This window comes from Mytilus californianus, unplaced genomic scaffold (assembly GCF_021869535.1).
Source record: "Mytilus californianus isolate M0D057914Y unplaced genomic scaffold, xbMytCali1.0.p SCAF_9, whole genome shotgun sequence".
NCBI classification, from domain to species: domain Eukaryota; kingdom Metazoa; phylum Mollusca; class Bivalvia; order Mytilida; family Mytilidae; genus Mytilus; species Mytilus californianus.
In genome coordinates, this window is record NW_026262745.1 from 11,621,510 (window position 1) to 11,641,851 (window position 20,342).

The 20,342-nt window shown below is 32.8% G+C and overlaps 1 protein-coding gene across 1 annotated transcript in view; it reads right to left on the minus strand.

Annotated features, from left to right (window-relative positions):
* Positions 1-20,342, minus strand: part of LOC127715785 (glutamate receptor 2-like) — a 59,633-nt gene that overhangs the window by 12,783 nt on the left and 26,508 nt on the right. Inside the window, exons 5-12 of the mRNA XM_052221930.1 lie at positions 15,384-15,577; positions 11,135-11,188; positions 10,394-10,552; positions 8,910-9,128; positions 7,525-7,635; positions 5,431-5,544; positions 4,864-4,939; positions 4,056-4,198 (exon numbers count right to left, since the gene is read on the minus strand). Coding sequence (XP_052077890.1) covers positions 4,056-4,198; positions 4,864-4,939; positions 5,431-5,544; positions 7,525-7,635; positions 8,910-9,128; positions 10,394-10,552; positions 11,135-11,188; positions 15,384-15,577 — 1,070 coding nt within the window. The remainder of the gene's footprint in view (positions 1-4,055; positions 4,199-4,863; positions 4,940-5,430; positions 5,545-7,524; positions 7,636-8,909; positions 9,129-10,393; positions 10,553-11,134; positions 11,189-15,383; positions 15,578-20,342) is intronic.

Consider the following 20,342-nt stretch of genomic DNA (forward strand, 5'->3'; position numbering starts at 1 on the left):
ATGTCATCTCAATTCATATTTTGGTCATACAACAAATTATGCGTGCAGTTTGAAACTGACGAGCAGCATTTTAGCATGATCATTTGAATTATCTACACATTCACTCGATATAAGATCTACAGAAGAGAATTTATTGCGCCTAATTGAGTTCACGATGTTGTATATATATTTTCGACATTCATAGAACGTACGCGTGTAGGCAAGAGACAGAAACAATTACTTTCTATTTATTTATATATACATATATATATCTTTTATTTTTAAAGAATTGTTGTGTTACACAAGGTTCGCAAGTGCATAGGTTCATCTTGAATGTGAAATTTTCTATTTAATATTTGTTTTATCATTGACATGTTTATGGTGATCACCTGATTTAGCACGTGCACATAGACTTCAGATTTTGTATACCATGTACATATGGAACTATGATTACAGAGATGTTACACCAGGTTGTATTTAGTAAACGTTACACTATACTCTTATAGATCATGATACATTATTATTGTTAACACTCAACAAGACTACGTTCTGCATTGAGGCTCTTACTTGACACTATGCTACGGATTCACAAGAATCATGAGAATGAGAGTAAAATCATCGGACTACAACACATTTATTATATGGTACTAGATGATGCCCGCGAAATCGCGGTACAATTGGGCAAGCCACGGGGTTCTTCCTATGCATTGGTTTAAAAATGCAATTTCACATTTACAATTTTACAAATGTATGTTCATACATGTATATATACACTTTACCAAATTTACATAGTTAAGCAGATACATGTCCATTCGCTGTAACTATTCATACTCGACTCTCCTGCATGTCATATATTATATTCACTTCATGAAAGTTTTCGACACTTTCTACATGTAACACCCATCAAATATCATTTACCTCTAGTCCACAAAACTACTTGTACATTAAACTAACAGTCATTAAGACTGTCTGTTATAGTTCATCAAACAATTAACTTTCAAGTATTCAACAACGACGACCTTATCAATTTACCTACGTAAATCTGATTACAGATTAGGAAAATTAACGAAATTAAGGTTCCATGACACAATGAATGATAGACAAGTCATGCAACTTAACGTTTTATCCTAATATATATACATTTGTCCCCGACAACGATTACATACTATGAGCAAGTAGAAAAGGATATGGTATATATCAATTCATAACACAATATCACAATATGCTTTTATTGCCGTCCTTTATCTCAAGTCACACTGACACTTCAACATAGGGCAAACAGATGTCACGATACAGTAATAGTTGGATTGATTGAAACTATTATTTTACTACTTACTAGTAGTTGGTTTTTTTTTTTTGTTTTTTTTTTGTAATTTGGTGTTGATTATTACTTAGTAAGGTTTAGTATGTTAAATGATACCAGATATTGTGCACACAGTTACATTCGTTTTTTCTTTATTTCATATTTGGAATATGGAGGAGAAGCTCTTTGTCTGTTGTTCATTCAACCAATTGGATAAGTGATACTTATAGCGTATTTATGTGAAGAACTGACATCATGATCAACTGAAGTTATTGAAGAGGCCTAAATACATACGATCGCGTGAAAAACTGCAATTTAGAACTTTTGCTGACAAATTATCTTCATCACTGTTTATATTTACATTTGACATATTGTTAGCTTACTATTTCGCCGACGTAATTTTTTCAAATACATTGTATCAACTACAAGAATAGTATTTATTGTCCGACCGAAGTCCATTTAGACTGCATAGATATATTTTGTCCAGTAACACAATTAGACAACGATTTTAGCGGACATTCCTTTCAATCAGGCGTGGCTAGCAGCATTATAATTTCATTGTTCAAGAGTGATGGCATCGCTTGTCCGTATTAATTGCTATTTCAGATGTTTCGTTTCAGAAAGCGAAGTAACTATAAATTTAAAAGCTACAAAGACAGATATTTTCCGACAAGGTATTAATTTCATTGTTCAGGATTGATGACATCGCTTTTTCATATAAATTGCTATTCCAGCTGCTGAGTGTAAGACGAAACCTATAAACGCAAAGCATAATGATTCGTTTTTCGTTGAAGAAATATCGGAAACCCAGTTTCCCGGAACTATTTTATAAGCAAGCTTAAAACAATACTCTTGGCATTAGGATATTGTGAAAAGGATTATAGCGGACATTCCTTTCGATCAGGTGCGGCCACTAGCGCTAGTTCTAAAGGTATTGAGGACAGCATGATACAATCACTGGGACTTTGGAAATCAGATTGTTTTAAACGCTACAGTAGAACATTTAAATCGGATATTAAATCCGCGATCGGTTATGACTTTGTAACATGTCCTACATCCTAGCCTTGTGTCTTTTCTTTTCACGTTGATCTCAATATTGTGGTTAAGGATTTTTATATTGACATTAATTTTCTCTAGATCAACTTTAATTTTAACAAGACACAAGGCTTCATCAGGCACAACATCTTCAATTTTTGGGGTTACTCAATATGCAACTTGGGCAGGCAACATAACGTTACATATTTCGTTTTGGGCTATGATATTTTATTTTGGCCAAATATAATATCGTTCCCCAAAATTTTCTGAGTAGTTAGGGTGCCTACGTACCTTAACGAGGAATAGTCTCATCTTGATTGCTCAACAGCTCTATTTCACGTCGGTCTATGCCCACAAAGATTTACTCTTATGCGGTACCACGTGGAAAATCAAGTAAGGCTATACCGCTCGGGAACGGCTTGCTAAAGTACTCTGAGACAAGTAGACTGGTAGACGTACACACACGTGTATGCAAATACCCCTATGGTGACGCATTTCTGTCAAAGATATGTGGCTAGCTCAGGCACAGTATTTTAGCGGCACATTATCCTTAATTATCTGAGAACACACTATCATTTTATGTACATACTGTGTGCTTTGTGTCAACTGCAGGTAGCATGTAATTTGTTTTGTTCTTGATTTACAATATGACAGAACTGAGTGAATTACATGATACTAGAGAAAAAATATCCTCAAGCATTCACACAGTGTGCCGCGCACACTGCTCGGATAGTTAAGTATAATGTTGGCGTCAGTTAGTTTACATCATCGCTTCTTATTCAATGACGCCAAGGAAGTTTTCTGTAACATAACGTGTTGCCCTTAAGCCCAAATATTTGCATAATAAAAATAATTATTTTATCATGTTTTATATTTTTTCAGTACTTCAACAATATCAGACTGGGTATCTGAAATACTTCCTGCTGGACGTTTACAGGCTTTATATCAACAATAACTACTTTTGTAATTATGGTATAGTGTCTGTGATCGTTCTTATAAGAGTGGTCGTTAATAGCTATCAATTATCTGCGGTCAAGGTTTATTTATATTTAGCTGTATATCTCTAATCATTGTTCACGCTAGTAATTCTCTTATCAATTGGTCTATTAAGGTCAACGCATTGAGGTTTTATTAGTTAATTGGCTTTGGTCTGCTGTGTCGGTACTTACTTAGATCATACGCTTGATGTGTATTTTATTATGTTTGAAACATGTTATATAAATACTCCTGTAAACACATTTGTAAGGTTTCGAATTTTCTTTAGTCTATTCAGGCATTTACTACAAAATTGACATTTTGTACGTCTGAACTTGCTTTGTTTTGCAAATTGTTAAAAAATAAATATCAGTTTTTCGATATTTATATTCAATTCCGCGTGTTCTAGTTAGAAATTTATTAAAAATCCGTTTGATCCGACCTTAAATTTATGATAGCGAACTTGAAATTTGTAAGCTGCTGGAGACCTATTGTTTCGGTTGGTTGAGGTCTTGTATCATTACCTCATACATCGCGTTTGATTTTTACATCTTAAATACTGTATACATTTTTTTCTTCGTGCAAAGCAATTGCTCAGCTCTTAATTACATTCAAAACAGTTGGTTAAAAAGTCTTACTTTAGATTTTTTTCCTTTACTAGATAGCATGCTAGTAGATTATCTCTATATAAGAGGAAATTCAATTACATCAATCAGTCTTAAAACGTTTAAATTAGACGATATATAAACATTGTTTTCCTTACACCATCAATTAATTCTTTCACCATACCATCCCATTGCTTTGTATTAGGATCTTCACGTCCATAGTTTCCATCGGTTACTTCTTTTATTTTGTACTGAAATCCTATTCTATCAGATAAAAGTTTAGCAAAATCTGGAACAAATCCTATGAAGAGAAAGGAAAAATATGTTTACAATTTATCTTTGTATTGGCTGTTTGTGTTTAAACAAGGGTAAATTTCTCAAATAATAAAAGAAAATCGACAATGGTTTTGTGTAAGCGTAATTGACGTGTACAGCAAATGTGTACCCGAATGGGGGACATTTTTTTTATGCAGACAGGGTCTGCATAAAATAATACAGTATATACTATATAACGCAAGCAACAAGAAAAATGCTCTATAATTTATACAACAAATTTATGCCCCTATTGTTGTCATATGCGTATATTTCTATTGATACAGGGGTTTTTTAATTCGGAACTCAAATACCTTTAGTTTCTTCCAAGAGTTGAGACCCCAGCTTTGTTGAATTTAAAAAAATTCAAACGTATCTGCGATAATTAAAATTAATTTTAGTAATGAATCATGGTCAATGCTGAATCATTTACTCACTGCAGGCAACATTCACGAATTTACAGTCAACCAGTAAATGTATCCATCAATTGGTAAAAGAAAATGAAATGTAACAATTTTTCTTAGTTTGATTAGCTGTCTTTCAGAACTTTATTGTCAAGATTAATACTGCTTTAGAAGAATGCATGTTCATACATTGGTGTATATACAACAACAAAAAAGACTGAAATAAGATAGTGGACATTTTTTACCCTACCTTCATAAACATCATTTCCTGTTAGATTCGATTCTAATATTTTTGTAGGATCTTTCCTCATCAGCATTGGTTTTGACTTAAACAGAAAAAACACTATATAAATATGGATAGTATCTGCCACTTTGACGTAAAAGAAACGGTATCAGATTAAAGCAAATTAATCGAATTTACTATAAGTTGTAGATATCCCAAAAACATACACTTACATGTAAATGCAAAATCTAATTCAAGTTGTATTCTAGATAGAAACACTGCCGATTGCATTCTACAGGAAACTATTAAATACATATTTTTTTCTTTTAAAGAAAAACAAGAAATTGAAATCAAAAATAAATATCACAACAAAAACACACCGAAACCATAAAAATCATGAATAAAGTCAAGGCACTTTCAGCAATATCCAAATGTCTTCTGTTATTTTCTTTAAATTTCTTAATCGGTGATTTTAAATATTTTAGTATGCTAGTACACATACATGTAATCCTTTTTCAAGTTATCGAAACACACACTCCGTAAAAATGAGGAACTTAAAACTTGCCGTAATACAAATGAATTAAAAATACAAACTAGTATTGTTGTTATGACTTTCACACTACTGTCGGTGTAGTTAGTCCCGACAGGTTCTCGTCGTGTGTCTGCATCCAAACTTGAATACCCATAGTCTGGATGCCAAGAACCAATCTGAAATTAAAACACATGTACGCCACTTTTTAAGTAAAGAAAATAGTAATTTATAAATTTGGTACGTTTGCAGCGCTTTTCTGGATTTACTTTCATCAGCAATGCCTAAATCCCTTTAAATTGAAAGCCAAGGATGTATAACTTATTGCATACGTGTGGAGATTTACACCAACAAGGACATACAAAAAGAAAGAGCCAATATAAAATTAAGAATATATGGTATGATTGCCAATGAGACAACCAATCATCAGTTGAAGTAGATGTAAGTAACTAATTTAAAGGTAACCATACGGCGTTCAACATGGAGCAAATATGTACCTTATAATTAGCTATTAAAGGCCCAAATGACAAAATATGAAGAATTCCAAAGAGAAATTCATATGAATGATATAAAATGATACAAACAAATGTAGTACTTAGTAATGTTATTTTTCTTATTTAAAGAAGTATATGTTAAATCTAACATGGAGATAAAAAAAATATTTGTTTTCAATGTTCATCAACTGATTTGTTTAGCTTTCCCATAGTTTTGATAGTGCGCAACTGATGAGTTTTATATTTAGACGAAACTCGCGTCTTGCGTAACAAATAAAAAGCCTGGTATCCTTTATAAGTATGTAATGCCTACAGCAATATAAATTGTTGAAACCTAAAATTTAAGTGAATAAGTTTATACCATTAGTATACTTTGTAAGGAAGCCTAGCTGGATTTTTAGCCGGTAGTTTATTGATGCCCCAATCTCGTAATTCCATTTAGAATACACACACAAAAATGAAAATATAATCAATTTGGCCTGAGAGAATCATATGAACTCTAAAAGTCTGCTACCATGTATGCATCACTCGCCTATGCGAATAATCACTCGGTTATATATATGTCCAAATGAGTTTTAATATCCTCTTGGTACCATTCGCCTCAATTGTAGGTATGCAAATCACATAAAACAATTAAAACAGAGGCGGAAAATGTCCGATGAACATTCTCACTCATAAGTCGATGACAAATTGACAACGCCATTGCAAAAAACGATAAGACAAACAATATTATACAAAACACAACATAGAAAACTAAAGACTGGGTTACACGAACCCCATACCAGGGGTGATCTCAGGTGAGCCGGAAGGGTAGCATATACTGCTCTTCATGTGTCACCATCGTGTTGTTCGGGTAAGTACAAACTCGGTGACATTGTCAAGTCTTATTCGGTGATGTTACTTTCAATGAAAAGAGGACGGGATTGTACTTACGACGATTGTACCATATCCGTTTTCATCTATAAAACTGATATTCCATACAAATATTGGAATATGATTGGTCCGTAAGGACTTCTTTTCTTGGTTTACACTTCGATAGGCTGCTGCTAGACGGTCCAGACCTTCTTTCGGAACGTATGTGAACAACATATATATATTTATGCGTGATACACATGAATTGAATGCTGGAGGTAAACGAAAAATGAAATATTAAGAAGTTGAGAATTATATTAAAGGATTAATCACATTATTTCTCGATGTAATTGATTATCTAACTGGGTCGATACAATCACAAACTGTACATGCACGCCTGACTTTTATTCAGTTGTGAGTGGACCGACACAATTTACACATCAATGGCCTCCAGACAAAATGTGTTTAATCCTATTGTAACCGGGGAGCATGATTTTCATTACAAAATCACCTTGTCCTCAGGGACTCGAACATGGACCTCTGTGTTACAAGGCAGCGCTCTAACCGACTAAGCTAAAGAAGTACTTCCATAGCTCAACCGCTTACGACTGGTTAAGTATCTACTACATGTATGAAGGGAAGCAATCCCGTCACACTGCAATAACATTGTTTTAACTGTTCTGGTACTTCTTCTTTTGATTAGGCATCACATTTCAAAAATATTCATTATAATAAATAGGTTTAAGTTTACGGTTACACTTTATTTGGTATTTGGTATTGTGTTTAATGTTTTATAATAAATAAAATGTAAACCTTCGTTGGAGTTTGGTGGTGGAGTCCAACACTAGATACATGTAGTATATAATCATGTCGGAATCCATCAGGTGTAAACATCACATGGCCTGTCAATCCTTGGAAATCTACCTGGTCAATGAAGATGAATTTCGTTAGTTTAAGGACCACTTGAAGTAAAACTAACATTATGTATAGGTAACCATCACCATATTTGTTGCAGTTGTTTTGGTTATAACTTGACATTGTAAAGATTTGATAAAGTAAACTTTCCTTTGGTTTGATTTAAACTCGTCACTGAAGACTGTTTGATAATTATTATATTTGGGATATTCCGTCAAGTTCATCTGAATATATGATATTCGTTTTGTCATCTAAATTTACTTATTGTTTTCCTTTACTGATATTTTTTATTGTCCAGTCTTCTATATGTATCTTAAATTCTCCGTTAATAAATTAAGAATTTACCAAGAAACTAAGATTCCAATTCCCCAAGGTGAAGATTAATCTAGAAACCCAAATCGGACGCACGTTAAAACGAACAAGTCTAAACAAAAAACACTGCAGAGACCAGTAAAGACGAAGCAACACGAACCCCATCAAAAACCACGGGTGCTCTGGAAGAGTACAACATTTCCTGCTCCCCATTAGGCACCCGTCATGTATTTGACTTATATCCAAGAATCTTTTTATTCGTTGTTTCGCGTACTGAATGTAAAGTTACCTTTTTTTGAATTCAAAAGTTTTAAATCGGTTGAAATCGTTCAATCCGTACTTGTTGAAAAAAAAACCATTTATTTGAAGAAAAAATCTTGATACTGACCTTTTGTATACATTTAAGAAAGAGGTCACTATTATTTTCACAGTTGGTATTCCCTTGTTTTTGTCAGAATAAGGTGATGATATTCAAGCAAAACATTTTAACTTCCCGAGTTGGTATCTTTGTTCTTTCAAGTAGTTGAAAGTGCAACAAGAAAATAGGGTATTTTTAAGTATTTCTACTTTTGATAGGTTCTGTAAACATAATTACTTTGATAGGGTTCCGCCTTCACTAACATGGCTAAACAACATTGTGGATTATGTATTTATCTGTCCACACAAGTATTCTACATTAAAATCGAACCCTATTCTTACCTTATACTTTAAAATTTAGAATAACCATATTTAGTGAAGGCGGGACCCACAATTCTTCAAGTATTGTAGACAGTATCGAGATTATTTTTTTTACAGAATCTATCAAAAGTAGAAATAACATCAATTTGTCTTGTGCACATGCAACTTATTTGTAAAAAAACAATGAAATAAAATGATGAAATAACCAACTCTGCTTGAATATTATCACCTTATTTCTGATCAAGTAAAGGGAACACCAATTGTCTCCCCTTGAACACTGTATTCTATATTACCATTTTGATTGCATCTAAAATAGCTTGTCCATGCATCCATGGTGGGGGTTCCGGTTCAGAATGGTGAATTTTTGTACAAGGTATTCCCGGTCTTGTATAATTATTATAAACATGTGCCCTTCGGAAACTTCCTTGAAAGATAGGTTTGTCCTTAGCTAACATTTCACTAAAGGTTTCTGTTATCACTTGTAATGAGTCAACTGCAAGTGCTGAATCTGACTGTAAAATAAACAGTTATTACACGATAGTTAAACATAAACTTACATGCTCTTTCTTGTGCGAGAACTGCCAAATACAATTGTACATTTTAAGTGTAACATTCTTTATGTGGTTGTCGCAATAAAGAAGCTTACAAATTATTTGTTGGTTTTTGGTCGCTTTCTGTTATTTTATTGTTTTGTATTTGGTTGAGTCGGGGCCTTTCGTAGCTCACTAAACAGTATGCGTATGCGTTCGCTCATTGTTAAAGGTCGTACGATGGGTGACATATCCTTTTGTACGTCAACGTCATGTGGATTCTGGTGGATAGTTGTTTCAATGGCAATCTACCACAGCTTTTTATTTTAATATCAATATTAGATTAGGACGATGTGGTATTATTGCCAATGAGACAACCCTCCACCACTGACCAAATGACGTTGAAGGTTAGCAACTATAGGTCACTTTAGGGTCTTCGATATGTCTTCTTTATATTAACCCTAACTGTTTTGTCATGTCATAAAGAAACGTATAGTAACATGACATAATTTATATCAAACTGCAATCTAGCGTGCTATTGTTTCTCTACGAATTTTATTCTTCAAATGTTTTTTTCTATATATGCAGACAATATTCTCGTTAAGATCAAATCAAGTTCTTAGTTGAAATAGTTTCTAAAGCCCTTTTCCCCAAATGTGACCTACCGAATTAGACTTATTACAGGGTTTGTACTAACATGAGCAACACGCCACGTGTGGAGCAGGATCTACTTACCCTTCCTGAGCACCTGAGATCACCCCCAGTTTTTGGTGGGTTTCGTATGGTTCAGTCTTTAGTTTCTATGTTGTTTTTTTTGTACTATTGTTTGTCTGTTGGTTTTTCGCTTTTTCACTTTTTTAGCCATGGCGTGGTCAGTTTATTATCGACTGACGAGTTTGAATGTCCCTTTGGTATCTTTCGCCTCTCTTTTTTAACGTTTGATAACATGTTTTTTTTATTATTTAGGTGTAGAACTGGTATGTTGGAATAATCTTTTTGTTCGTTCTACATGTATACGTTTTTGCAGAAAGTAAACCTGTTGGTGACCTTCTGCTGTTGTCTGTTCTATGGTCGGGTTGTTGTCTCTTTGACACATTCCCCATTTCCATTCTCAATTTTACTCTTCATTTAGAATATTTGAAACTGCATGTAAAAGTGAAATAATGTTTAAAGCAATGAAACAATGAGGTAATGCATTCTAAAAACCATTCTATAGACTCTTTTACTTTTTTACAAATAAATGTTACCATTAATTCGCCTCCTGCACCTCGGTATTCATTCGAACTTGCATTTTCCCATTTTCGAACGAATCGCTTGTACTGCTTGTTATTGGGGTCAATTATATCAAATCCAGTCAGGTTAACGCCTCCATGAATAAAACGTCTAAAATCTAACCGAGAAAAATCCTAAAAATAAATGTATATTTTTCATATTATATCAGAAGCACCAATACAGGAAAAGAAAATAATTAACACCACAAAAATGTCTTTGGCTACTTTATTTTATAAGTATTTAAAGAATTGTGATGAAAGTAAAAAAGACGTATTATTATTTGTGAAGATATTTTAAGGATGTACTCAGGTGAGGTTTATGAATTTTTGTCAAATGTTCGGACTTCTTGAATATTTTCCTACGATATAGGGTAAAATATTTTGCCCAATATCACCCACTTTTCTTTTCATAGAAGATTTCTATAGCTCATAAAAAGGTCATCACCAAAGTTTAAGCAGACTCTAGATTTTCTTTCTTACGATTGGAGACCTATTAATGTCAATGCTAAATATAAGGTAAAAGTCCGAGTCAGCCTTTTCCCGCCAATTAAAAAAAATCAAATATCTCAAAAAGGTGTTCCACAACCTATCAATATTTTTAGCTTATTTTGTTCCTTAACTAATATTTTTCTGACTTCTAGTATCAATTTTAAACTCTAGATTTTTTTTAATTTCACCTAAGTACATTCTTAATGATGATAATAGTTAAAAACATACCAGAGTTGTCAGCAAATAAAAATATTCATGTTTGTTCATTCCAACTTCTGCAATCTACGAGGAGAAAGAAATAAAATCACAGTCATCTCAAAGTACATTTTCTAAATCTAAGTTTATACAATCTACGAGGAGAAAGACATAAAATCATAGTCATCTCAAAGTGCAGTTTCTAAATCTAAGTTTATAAAAATAAGAGGGATGTGGTATGGTTGTCAGTGAGAATTCTCTCCACCAGAGACCAAAAGCCTTAGAAGGTAACAGCTATAGGTCCCGAAATGACAAATGTAAAACAATTCAATTGAGAAAACTAACAGTCTGATTTATGACTTGGGACAGGCGCATACAGTATGTGAAGGGATTAGACATGTTTGTTTGCGCAAAACCCTCCCCCTATGTTCACATTTAAAATTCGATGAGTCAGAGATTCGTAAGTATGTAAGGACATTTATAACCAACAGGTGCTTGCAAACTAATATATACATGTATATATACAAGTACAAATGTATATAGAATTATATATAACAAAAGGGATTTCAAAGCAAACGCCGACCTATATTATGAGTAGTATGCAAACAAAGTGACATCTATAGGGACCTGTTATAATGTTACACATATTTAACCAACAGGTACTTGTAAACACATAGTTGAAAACACATAGTTGAAAACACATAGTTGGAAACACATAGTTGGAAACAATAGTTGGAATCACATACTGTATAGGGTAAATATATAACTCGAAATATTTTACTAGAGATCTATATAACAAACAGAGCGTCAAAGCAAATATATATAATATGGACCTATATATTCAACGGAAGTCTCAAAGCAAACACATCGGGGCCATTTATAAGATCGATACTTTGTATTTTTGTCTTTTTCTTAGTTGTATTGTGTTTCGTGAAAATCTGATGAGTCAAGTCATTTCAAACTGATTTTTACAGTTTGCTCCTAAGTTGTGCTGTTATACCATGGTCCTAGATTAGGGAAGGGATGTGCTATCACAAAGACGTTCATTCCCGCCACATTCTTTACGTGAATGTCCAAGGTCAGTAGCCTGTAACTCAATGTTTGTCGTTGCTTGCTGTCTGTCATATTTGTTTCGTTATTGTTTTGTTCATAAATCAGGCTGTTGGTTTTTTGTTTTATTTGTTTTATTTTCATTTTCTCATGTCGTGGCCTTTTGGAACTGAATATACGGTATGGGGTTTGCTCATTGTTGAAGGCCGTATTTTGAGTTTTTGTTGCTTAAATCCATTTCATTAGAACACTAAATCGACACAATGTAGATGTCCCATGAACAGTTTATGTTATATATATAGTGACCTTTTGACTGGTAGTATCGCTAAATTACTGTCTCATTGATGTGATACCCTGCACTTATCTCTCTCATATCTATAAACCAAACGTATCCTCAAACAAATATATAACATATAAATACCAATATGTCCAGACAGAAAATAAACTAATAGCGAAAACCGTGCGAGGTCAACTATTCTAGTGGGATTCTATGTATAAAATGTACAAAATTTCTCAGCTGACTTTTTATTTAAAGGTTTGACATAAATCATGGTAAATGTCGAACGTTCACTTCTTGACAGATACCTCCGTGGATTTACAATTATCTAACAGTTGTATCGACACAGTGATTGTTTATCTCGATGTACATCTCACTAATAAGTGGACATCAACGCAACATTATATATTAGGCTTATGAAATAGACGCTTGCAAACGACAGAAGTGTTAAACAAGAAAACAGTGATTTACAACATAAGTTTTACAGATGTTTATAGTAAATATATTGCAGTTGTTCACTATTGTGTGACGAAACGGTCGATCGGTTGTAAATTCAATCAAAGTACTGAAGTACTGAACATCGGATGACCACAAGTTCTTGAGGATGGTCAAAAGCACTTGTCTCAGAAAAAAAAAACAACATATCTCTTTACCTGAAACTGAGGTTAATGTACAGAGATATATTTTTTTCTAGACAAGTGCGTGCGAGTATGATGAATAAATGACAAGAAATTCAACTTCACCGTAATAACTATTTATTTATATTGTAGTGATACAAATCAGTATACACTGATTTGTTGTTATATATTATATTAAAATAACAGTTACATATATATATGATTTGCATCCGTTTGTATATCATTCTATTCTACTGTTCTAATAATAGTGCAATGCAAGTGCATGGTGGACACTTTTTCTGTAAAAGTTCGATTTTTTCTAAGATTGGATACGAGTAGGCATTCATATTTTCCCGCAAAAACAATTACAGAGTTACCGGTCCTGTCGCAAAACGTTCTTTGAGATATTCTTCCGCATGCTTTAACACAATTTTTCGGTACGTGTGCATTGATATTATCAATGATTTTTTACTTATATATATATATCTAACTACAAAACATTTTCACATTATTAATTTATGTTGTAAACAAAAATATTTTTATCAGTATTCATTGAAGAGATGTATTTATATCAAATAACAAGGAATGTTATTTTGCACTCGTTTATGTGCGCATATTTATCATGTTTATAGATCGGTTACAAACCCAAAACTAATTTACATAATGGAAATCTAGGCGATAGCAATACATCGGAATGACCTCAAGGTCATCGCGATGTAAAAAGTAATATACGTAGTAAAGAACAATATATTTTGAATTGAATTTTAATTTTTCCTATATCTTTAACATAAGTTTACATGCCTATTTTGTGTTTTTGTATATTATTGTTCTCCTTTGGTCATTATTCGTTTTTTGCCATGGCATTGTCAGTTTGTGTGTTCGGATAGTGAGTTTGGTGTCGTTTTGATATATTTCGCCTCTGTTATATAAAGGGTGCATTTCTTTCTAACCAAAATTTTGTAAACGTTGTGTGCCGTTTGTTATCGTTTGCTAAACGCTACAAAAGTAGAAACAAATACTCTGTTTAATCAGACGGCGTGCATATAGCTGAGTCTACAAACGTAACGTCTTCAAAATACTTTTAAAAGTCATTTACGACGTCGACATTTTTTCCTCAGAAAACAAACGCGTAACAAAAACACTGGACACTTAGTTTATCACATTACTTTAAACATAAACTTTAAACATATTTCTTTTTTTTTTCGAACAACAAAGTGCAGCAAATAAACATTCCGGAAATATAAATAAATATATGCTAAGAGCAGTCTAACGGAAATAATAAGCGACTATGTCGTGGACCCTATTAAGAAAATAGCGTTAAAACGTAATTTCTTTAAATTGTAAGATAATAGCTGGACATTTAAAATTGTCAGGTGTTCAGCCTGGACTATCGAACCATTCATATTTTGCAGATTTTTTTAAACCTATTGTTATGCACATATGGAATATCAAGTTATTTCGAAATTAAAAAAAAACAATTACATATTTTTTCTTACCGATTCTTACATTTTCGAATATTAATCCTTCCAAATTACTACTTCTTACACATAACGAACTACATTCCAAACTCATCTTCCATGGCCGTTTCTGAATTTTGTTGCATTGAATTTCGTCTGACGTCATAGTCCGAATCCGAAAAATTCTATTATAAGAAAATGCGGGAAAATATGTTGAATTTGTATAAATTTTAGGTCAAAAACTCTATTTTATGCTTATTCAATGTTACAAGTTTCACCTATTTTTGCCGTTTTCTCTATGGTCGTTTCATACTTTATAGATTTAATTTTGATAACCTTACTAGTAATGTGGATTTTAATGGCTAGCATTCAATATTTGATCATAAAAAAACTTCCTATTTAAAAGATATTTTAAACACGGTTGTATAAAACTACTTTTAAAAGCGCATTTTACAGTTGCCGTCAACTTTTTGCACGCCGTCTCAGTGTTTACTGACCCTGTTTGAACTTTCAATAATGCATGCAGATGTTGTTGGTAAACAGACTTATTACAAAAGCTGAAACAAACACATCGTTTAATCAGGCTGAAGTTCGAAACAAATGTAGCGTTTGTACTAACAAACGATGAACGACAAACTGTAGACGCAGTTTTAGCGATTGCATAGTTTGTCAAAGTTTAGATAAACTTTGCAAACGTATGTTAGAAACAAATGATCAAAACATGTGCGCGCTTAGCCGTGTGTATCGTTTGTGTTAGAAAGAAATGCACTCAAAGTAAATCCTTGAATTTGAAGCGCGTTGTCCAACTTTCTTTTTCAGTTTATCTTGATCAAGTTTTGTATACAAGATGGTGAACAAATAAAGGAGGCTGTAATACTTACTTGTTTTAAAACTGATGTAAATGCATCATAAGACGAAAGATCAAGTATTATCTTTTTATCATCTGCAGTATTCATCCTATCTAATGTGCGCAAATCTTCATGTGCGTGATAAACATCCTCTAGCTTCCGGTATGTAAATCGGACGTCCGTATGCCTTGGCAATGTGCTAAATATTTCTTGTAATCGTTTCAGACCTATAAACAAACAAAAAAATATTTTTTTACTAGATTCCATAACAAACCATTGATTCTAAATGAAACTGAACTATTATTATTTTTTTGGAATTTGATATTGCATGGCAAGCTCCCAAAACATCTGATACAATTACACAGAAAATACTTTAATGATTTTACCCTACACAACGAAACATCAAGAAAATGGACAAACGATCTTACATTCAGTATGGTATACTGCGGCTATTTCTTTGCATTTTTCTCCTTCTACATAATATTTTTATAGATATATATATCAATACACTAAACTTCAATACATACGGACAAGATAAACGAGCCATATACCTTCACATAAAGAAACATCTTTCCAAACGATCGTATATTCAGTAAAGGCTATTGCAATTATTTCTTTTTCAGTTAATTCTCCATAGTCTTTCATAGGGATATATCATGAACATTAAGTTCTATATATACTGGGGGCCTCGGTGGCCAAGTGGTCTAAGTAGTTCTACTACTGTAATCACTAGCCAGTCAACACTGAGGTTGTGAGTTCGAACCCCGCTCGTGCGGGTGCACTCGACTGTCAGTTTCCTATCGAAGGTCGGTGGTTTTCTCCGGGCACTCCGGCTTCCTCCACCAATAAAAACTGGCCGCCATGAAATAGCCCAAATGTGGCGCTTAAAAGTGGCGTTAAAACAACAACAATCAATCAATATATACTGAATAGATAAACGCGCCATGTCTTTGAAAACATCTTTCCAAACGATCTTAATGTGGAGAATGATTTGTGACTAACTGTTAACAGCATTACATGATTTTCATATGGATTATGTACATACACGAATCTTTTATTTTTCCGTTTTTTCCTGTCTTGTACAGTTATAATTGAAATGCTGACAAAATGTAATTAACTACAGAAGATAAATGTAGTCAAGCGTTAACACCACTTAAATGTTTTCTGGAATTACAATACTTCACGGAAAGCAGACAAATAAGAAAGTTATTCAAGCTTGTACAATTGCTCTGCAGGATTAAAAGCCGATCTATCATTATTTAAGCTAATACTCCTGTAAAAAGGTTATTGTATCGGGTCGTGATTCAATCTCTGATATCTTAAGAATTTGTCGCAGTTTATTCGGTCGTTTGTGATATCTACCATATGGTGTCCAATGACTGCAAATGGTTTACTTGGATAAAAGATACAAAATCAATAAGGTTTAGTTAAACTGTTGATGAAAATATCTTGAAATTATATTGCAATAATTTTATATTCTACTAGATTTAAAAGTATTTAAGGCTTCACGTCAAATGATATCCAAGGTTATTCATGGTGAAAAAAGTCGTTCAGCACAGAAATTCTAAAATTTAAAGAATGATTAGCAGTATTGTTTTTGGTGCATTCTAAAATGCAGTAAATTATCCTTTTCGTGTTCTGTTGCATCTAATAAACAAGATTTTCTCTTGAAATGATTGTAACAAATCTGGAATAGATGAGTCCCTTGTCAGTTGCTGAGGACGTTTGAAGGAGAAATTACTTACATGTCATTGGACTTTAAACATTAACATAATTATTATAATACATTTTAAATAATCAAAAGTGCTCAACGCGAAGTGTTTATAAATGGGTAGTTTTTGGGATTCTTGTTAAATGTAAGATGCTTTTCTCATTCATTGAACTACATCTGCATGTCTGTAAACGATATAATATATACAATTCAAAAGATATAATATATCAAATTGTAAATTTGTAAGAAACAACCACAAATGTATAAACAAAATGCACTCTTTGTTTATTGAAATTGCGATTTCAAGAAAACCTGTTCTAATAATTTAGTTAAAAAATTATATATATAAAAATAATTATTGCTTTCGGAAATTGCTTAAATCTCATTTCAATTGATTGGCGTAGTTATCTTAAAGTTTACAGTTTTAAGTGCAAAATAGTTTTCAGCTTATGCAATCCGTTTCGTAAAATTTGGATTAGTTACTAAAAAACATATTTTTCTTAGAAAGTTACCTTCGCGTGTGTCGTTTATTTAACCCTCTAACATCTCGCCTCCACTTCCTTACATTGAATCATCAAACCTACATTTACCAATGATTTATATTTGTATGTTTTATAAAATTTCATAACGTATAGTCTACAGAATAAACGTCCAAGTCAATACATCCAGTCACATTACAATGCACGTTAAATTATTTGGTACAAATCAAATTAAGGCAGAAATATTTCAACCTCAGGGGAGTCTCTGAATGCAACTATGTATGTAAATAAAATTTATATTGAGCGACGGGTTTTGTTAGCTTATCCATTCTTTCGTAACAGTGTTTTAGATGAAGATAGATCGTTTTTGACATTTTCAGACGTCAATCTTGAAGTTTTGTATAGTTGGAAGCACGTTGCGTTATAGATTCAAGGCCTCGCGGGAATCTTATGGGATTAAATTGTGTGAGTTTCAGCTAAACTTTTTGATATTGTCTGTTCCGGTGAATAATTTCAGATTTTAATCTGTGAAAACCATTATGTCAGCAGCAAATACTGTATTTTTTCTTTATTTTTTTCCATATGAATGTCACAAAGCCCAATTAACCAAAATAAGACGGTGATAAAAAGAGATTACTTCATTTTATGATTGATAATTAATAATGTTTGTCATTGCTATGATCTTAATGGAAGGATAAAAATATGGTATACTACCTAGTATGATTAAGTAAACACACAATCCGAAAACAATTGATACCATAACGGGTTATCTAAAATGAATGCTTTGATCCAAGAATAGATAATATCTCTAGTCACACTATTAGAACAATTGGGATCCACAAATAGCAAAACAAATATAATACAAGTAATAAATCTCAAATGCTGATATATAATGGTTCTGAAAGAATAGAAATCAGATATATTTTTGCATGAAAATTATCTTATTTTGTAATACAATTTCAAAGCACAGAAAAGTACAGATGACAGTAATTTTCCTTTTTCTAGGTTACTATTTAATTGCCAGATTATGAAATTGTTTTTTTTTTCTAAATCTACCGTTTACTGCTGTTAACTAAATAATCATTTGTGGGTATTGTTTATGAAATTCTTCTTGTTTGGATCGTACTATAATTGCTATAATTTCGTCATTAATTAGCTTGCATAAAATGAACATGACCTTTTGGATCCGTCTTATTTTTCTTACAATCTGACGAATATAATAAAGAAAGGATCTCACTGGAAATGCCACACGAGGAATATCATTTACACATACAATTGTTATTTATTGCCTTTCTATAAAATAAACCACTTTAACGACATATTTTTTTCTTCATAGATATAAGAAGATGTGGTATGAGTGCCAATGAGACAACTCTCCATCCAAGTCAAAATTTATAAAAGTAAACCAATATAGGTCAAAGTACGGTCTTCAACACGGAGCCTTGGCTCACACCGAACAGCAAGCTATAAAGGGCCCCAAAAATTACTAGTGTAAAACCATTCAAACGGGAAAACCAACGGTCTAATCTATATAAAAAATGAGAAACGAACCACATCAACAAACGACAACTACTGAACATCAGATTCCTGACTTAGGACATGTGCAAACAAATGCAGCGGGTTTAAACGTTTTAATGGTACCAAACCTTCACCCTTTTTCTGAAACAATAGTGAACATCAGAATCCTGACTACAAGCTATTTTTGAAAATTTTAAAACGTTTTTTAATTAATGTCGATCAATGTGTCTTCAATGCTCTTCAACTTCGTACCTTATTTGTTTTTTTTTTTTCTTCTTTTTTTTTTACTTTTTTATTCGAGCGTCACTGATGAGTCTTTTGTACACGAAACGCGCGGGCGTACAAAATTTTAATCTTAGTATCTATATATGATTTATTCACATACATGTTGCAGCGTAATTATATTCCAAACCTTGTCGTAAGGGTATAATTGCATAAGACAAGGGAATATGGTATTGATTTTTTTGTATTGATTGTTCCTGGATTAACGTCAAGGGGCAAACATTGTATGCATATTCAGGACGAGAATAATTGATTCAAAAGCTAAATTATGCAAGGTAAGTCGACAAAGATAAAGTGCGTGCAATTTGGATCGGCACTGGGAAGTGAAGGTATTTTGTATAAGGCAGAATTTGTTCCTTGCAACAGGCCACTTATAATGAACCAATCAGTGAGTTTTTGCAAGTTTTTAACATGCAGAGAGCGTGGCACTCATCCTACATGAGGCATAGGAAATTAACGTCCCTATCCAGGCTGGACGTGACAAGAGTATAGGGATAACCATATTTCTATACCCTTCTTAACCTTTGGGGTTGAAATAAATAAACAAAGGAAGTATTTCTATCTTAAAGCAGTGTACCCACCCCCTTAAAAAAGCGGAATAGAATAATACTGCTTTTACGAAAACCAAATGTGTAAACACGGCGTTAAAAAAGATTAATTTAAATTGTAAAATTATACGTTTAAAGAATGCGGAAATTATAGTGATTATATCATAAATCTTGCATTTGCATAAAGTTAAAGGCAATAGTAATAAGATGACGCAATCAAAACGTGTAATTCGAAGGCGATGATGACGACAGTCGTGAATTGGTGTTTAACGTTCAGTGAACAATATTACATACATAACTTCACGAGAACATGTTAATGTGATATGAATATGAACCTTGCTTTATACTAGACCGAAACGCTTAGACGGATTTTAACGTGGTATTTCACCAGGTAAAATTCCACAGGAAGACATATCACTCTACCTAAAAACATTCATCTTTAAGCACTCTACAT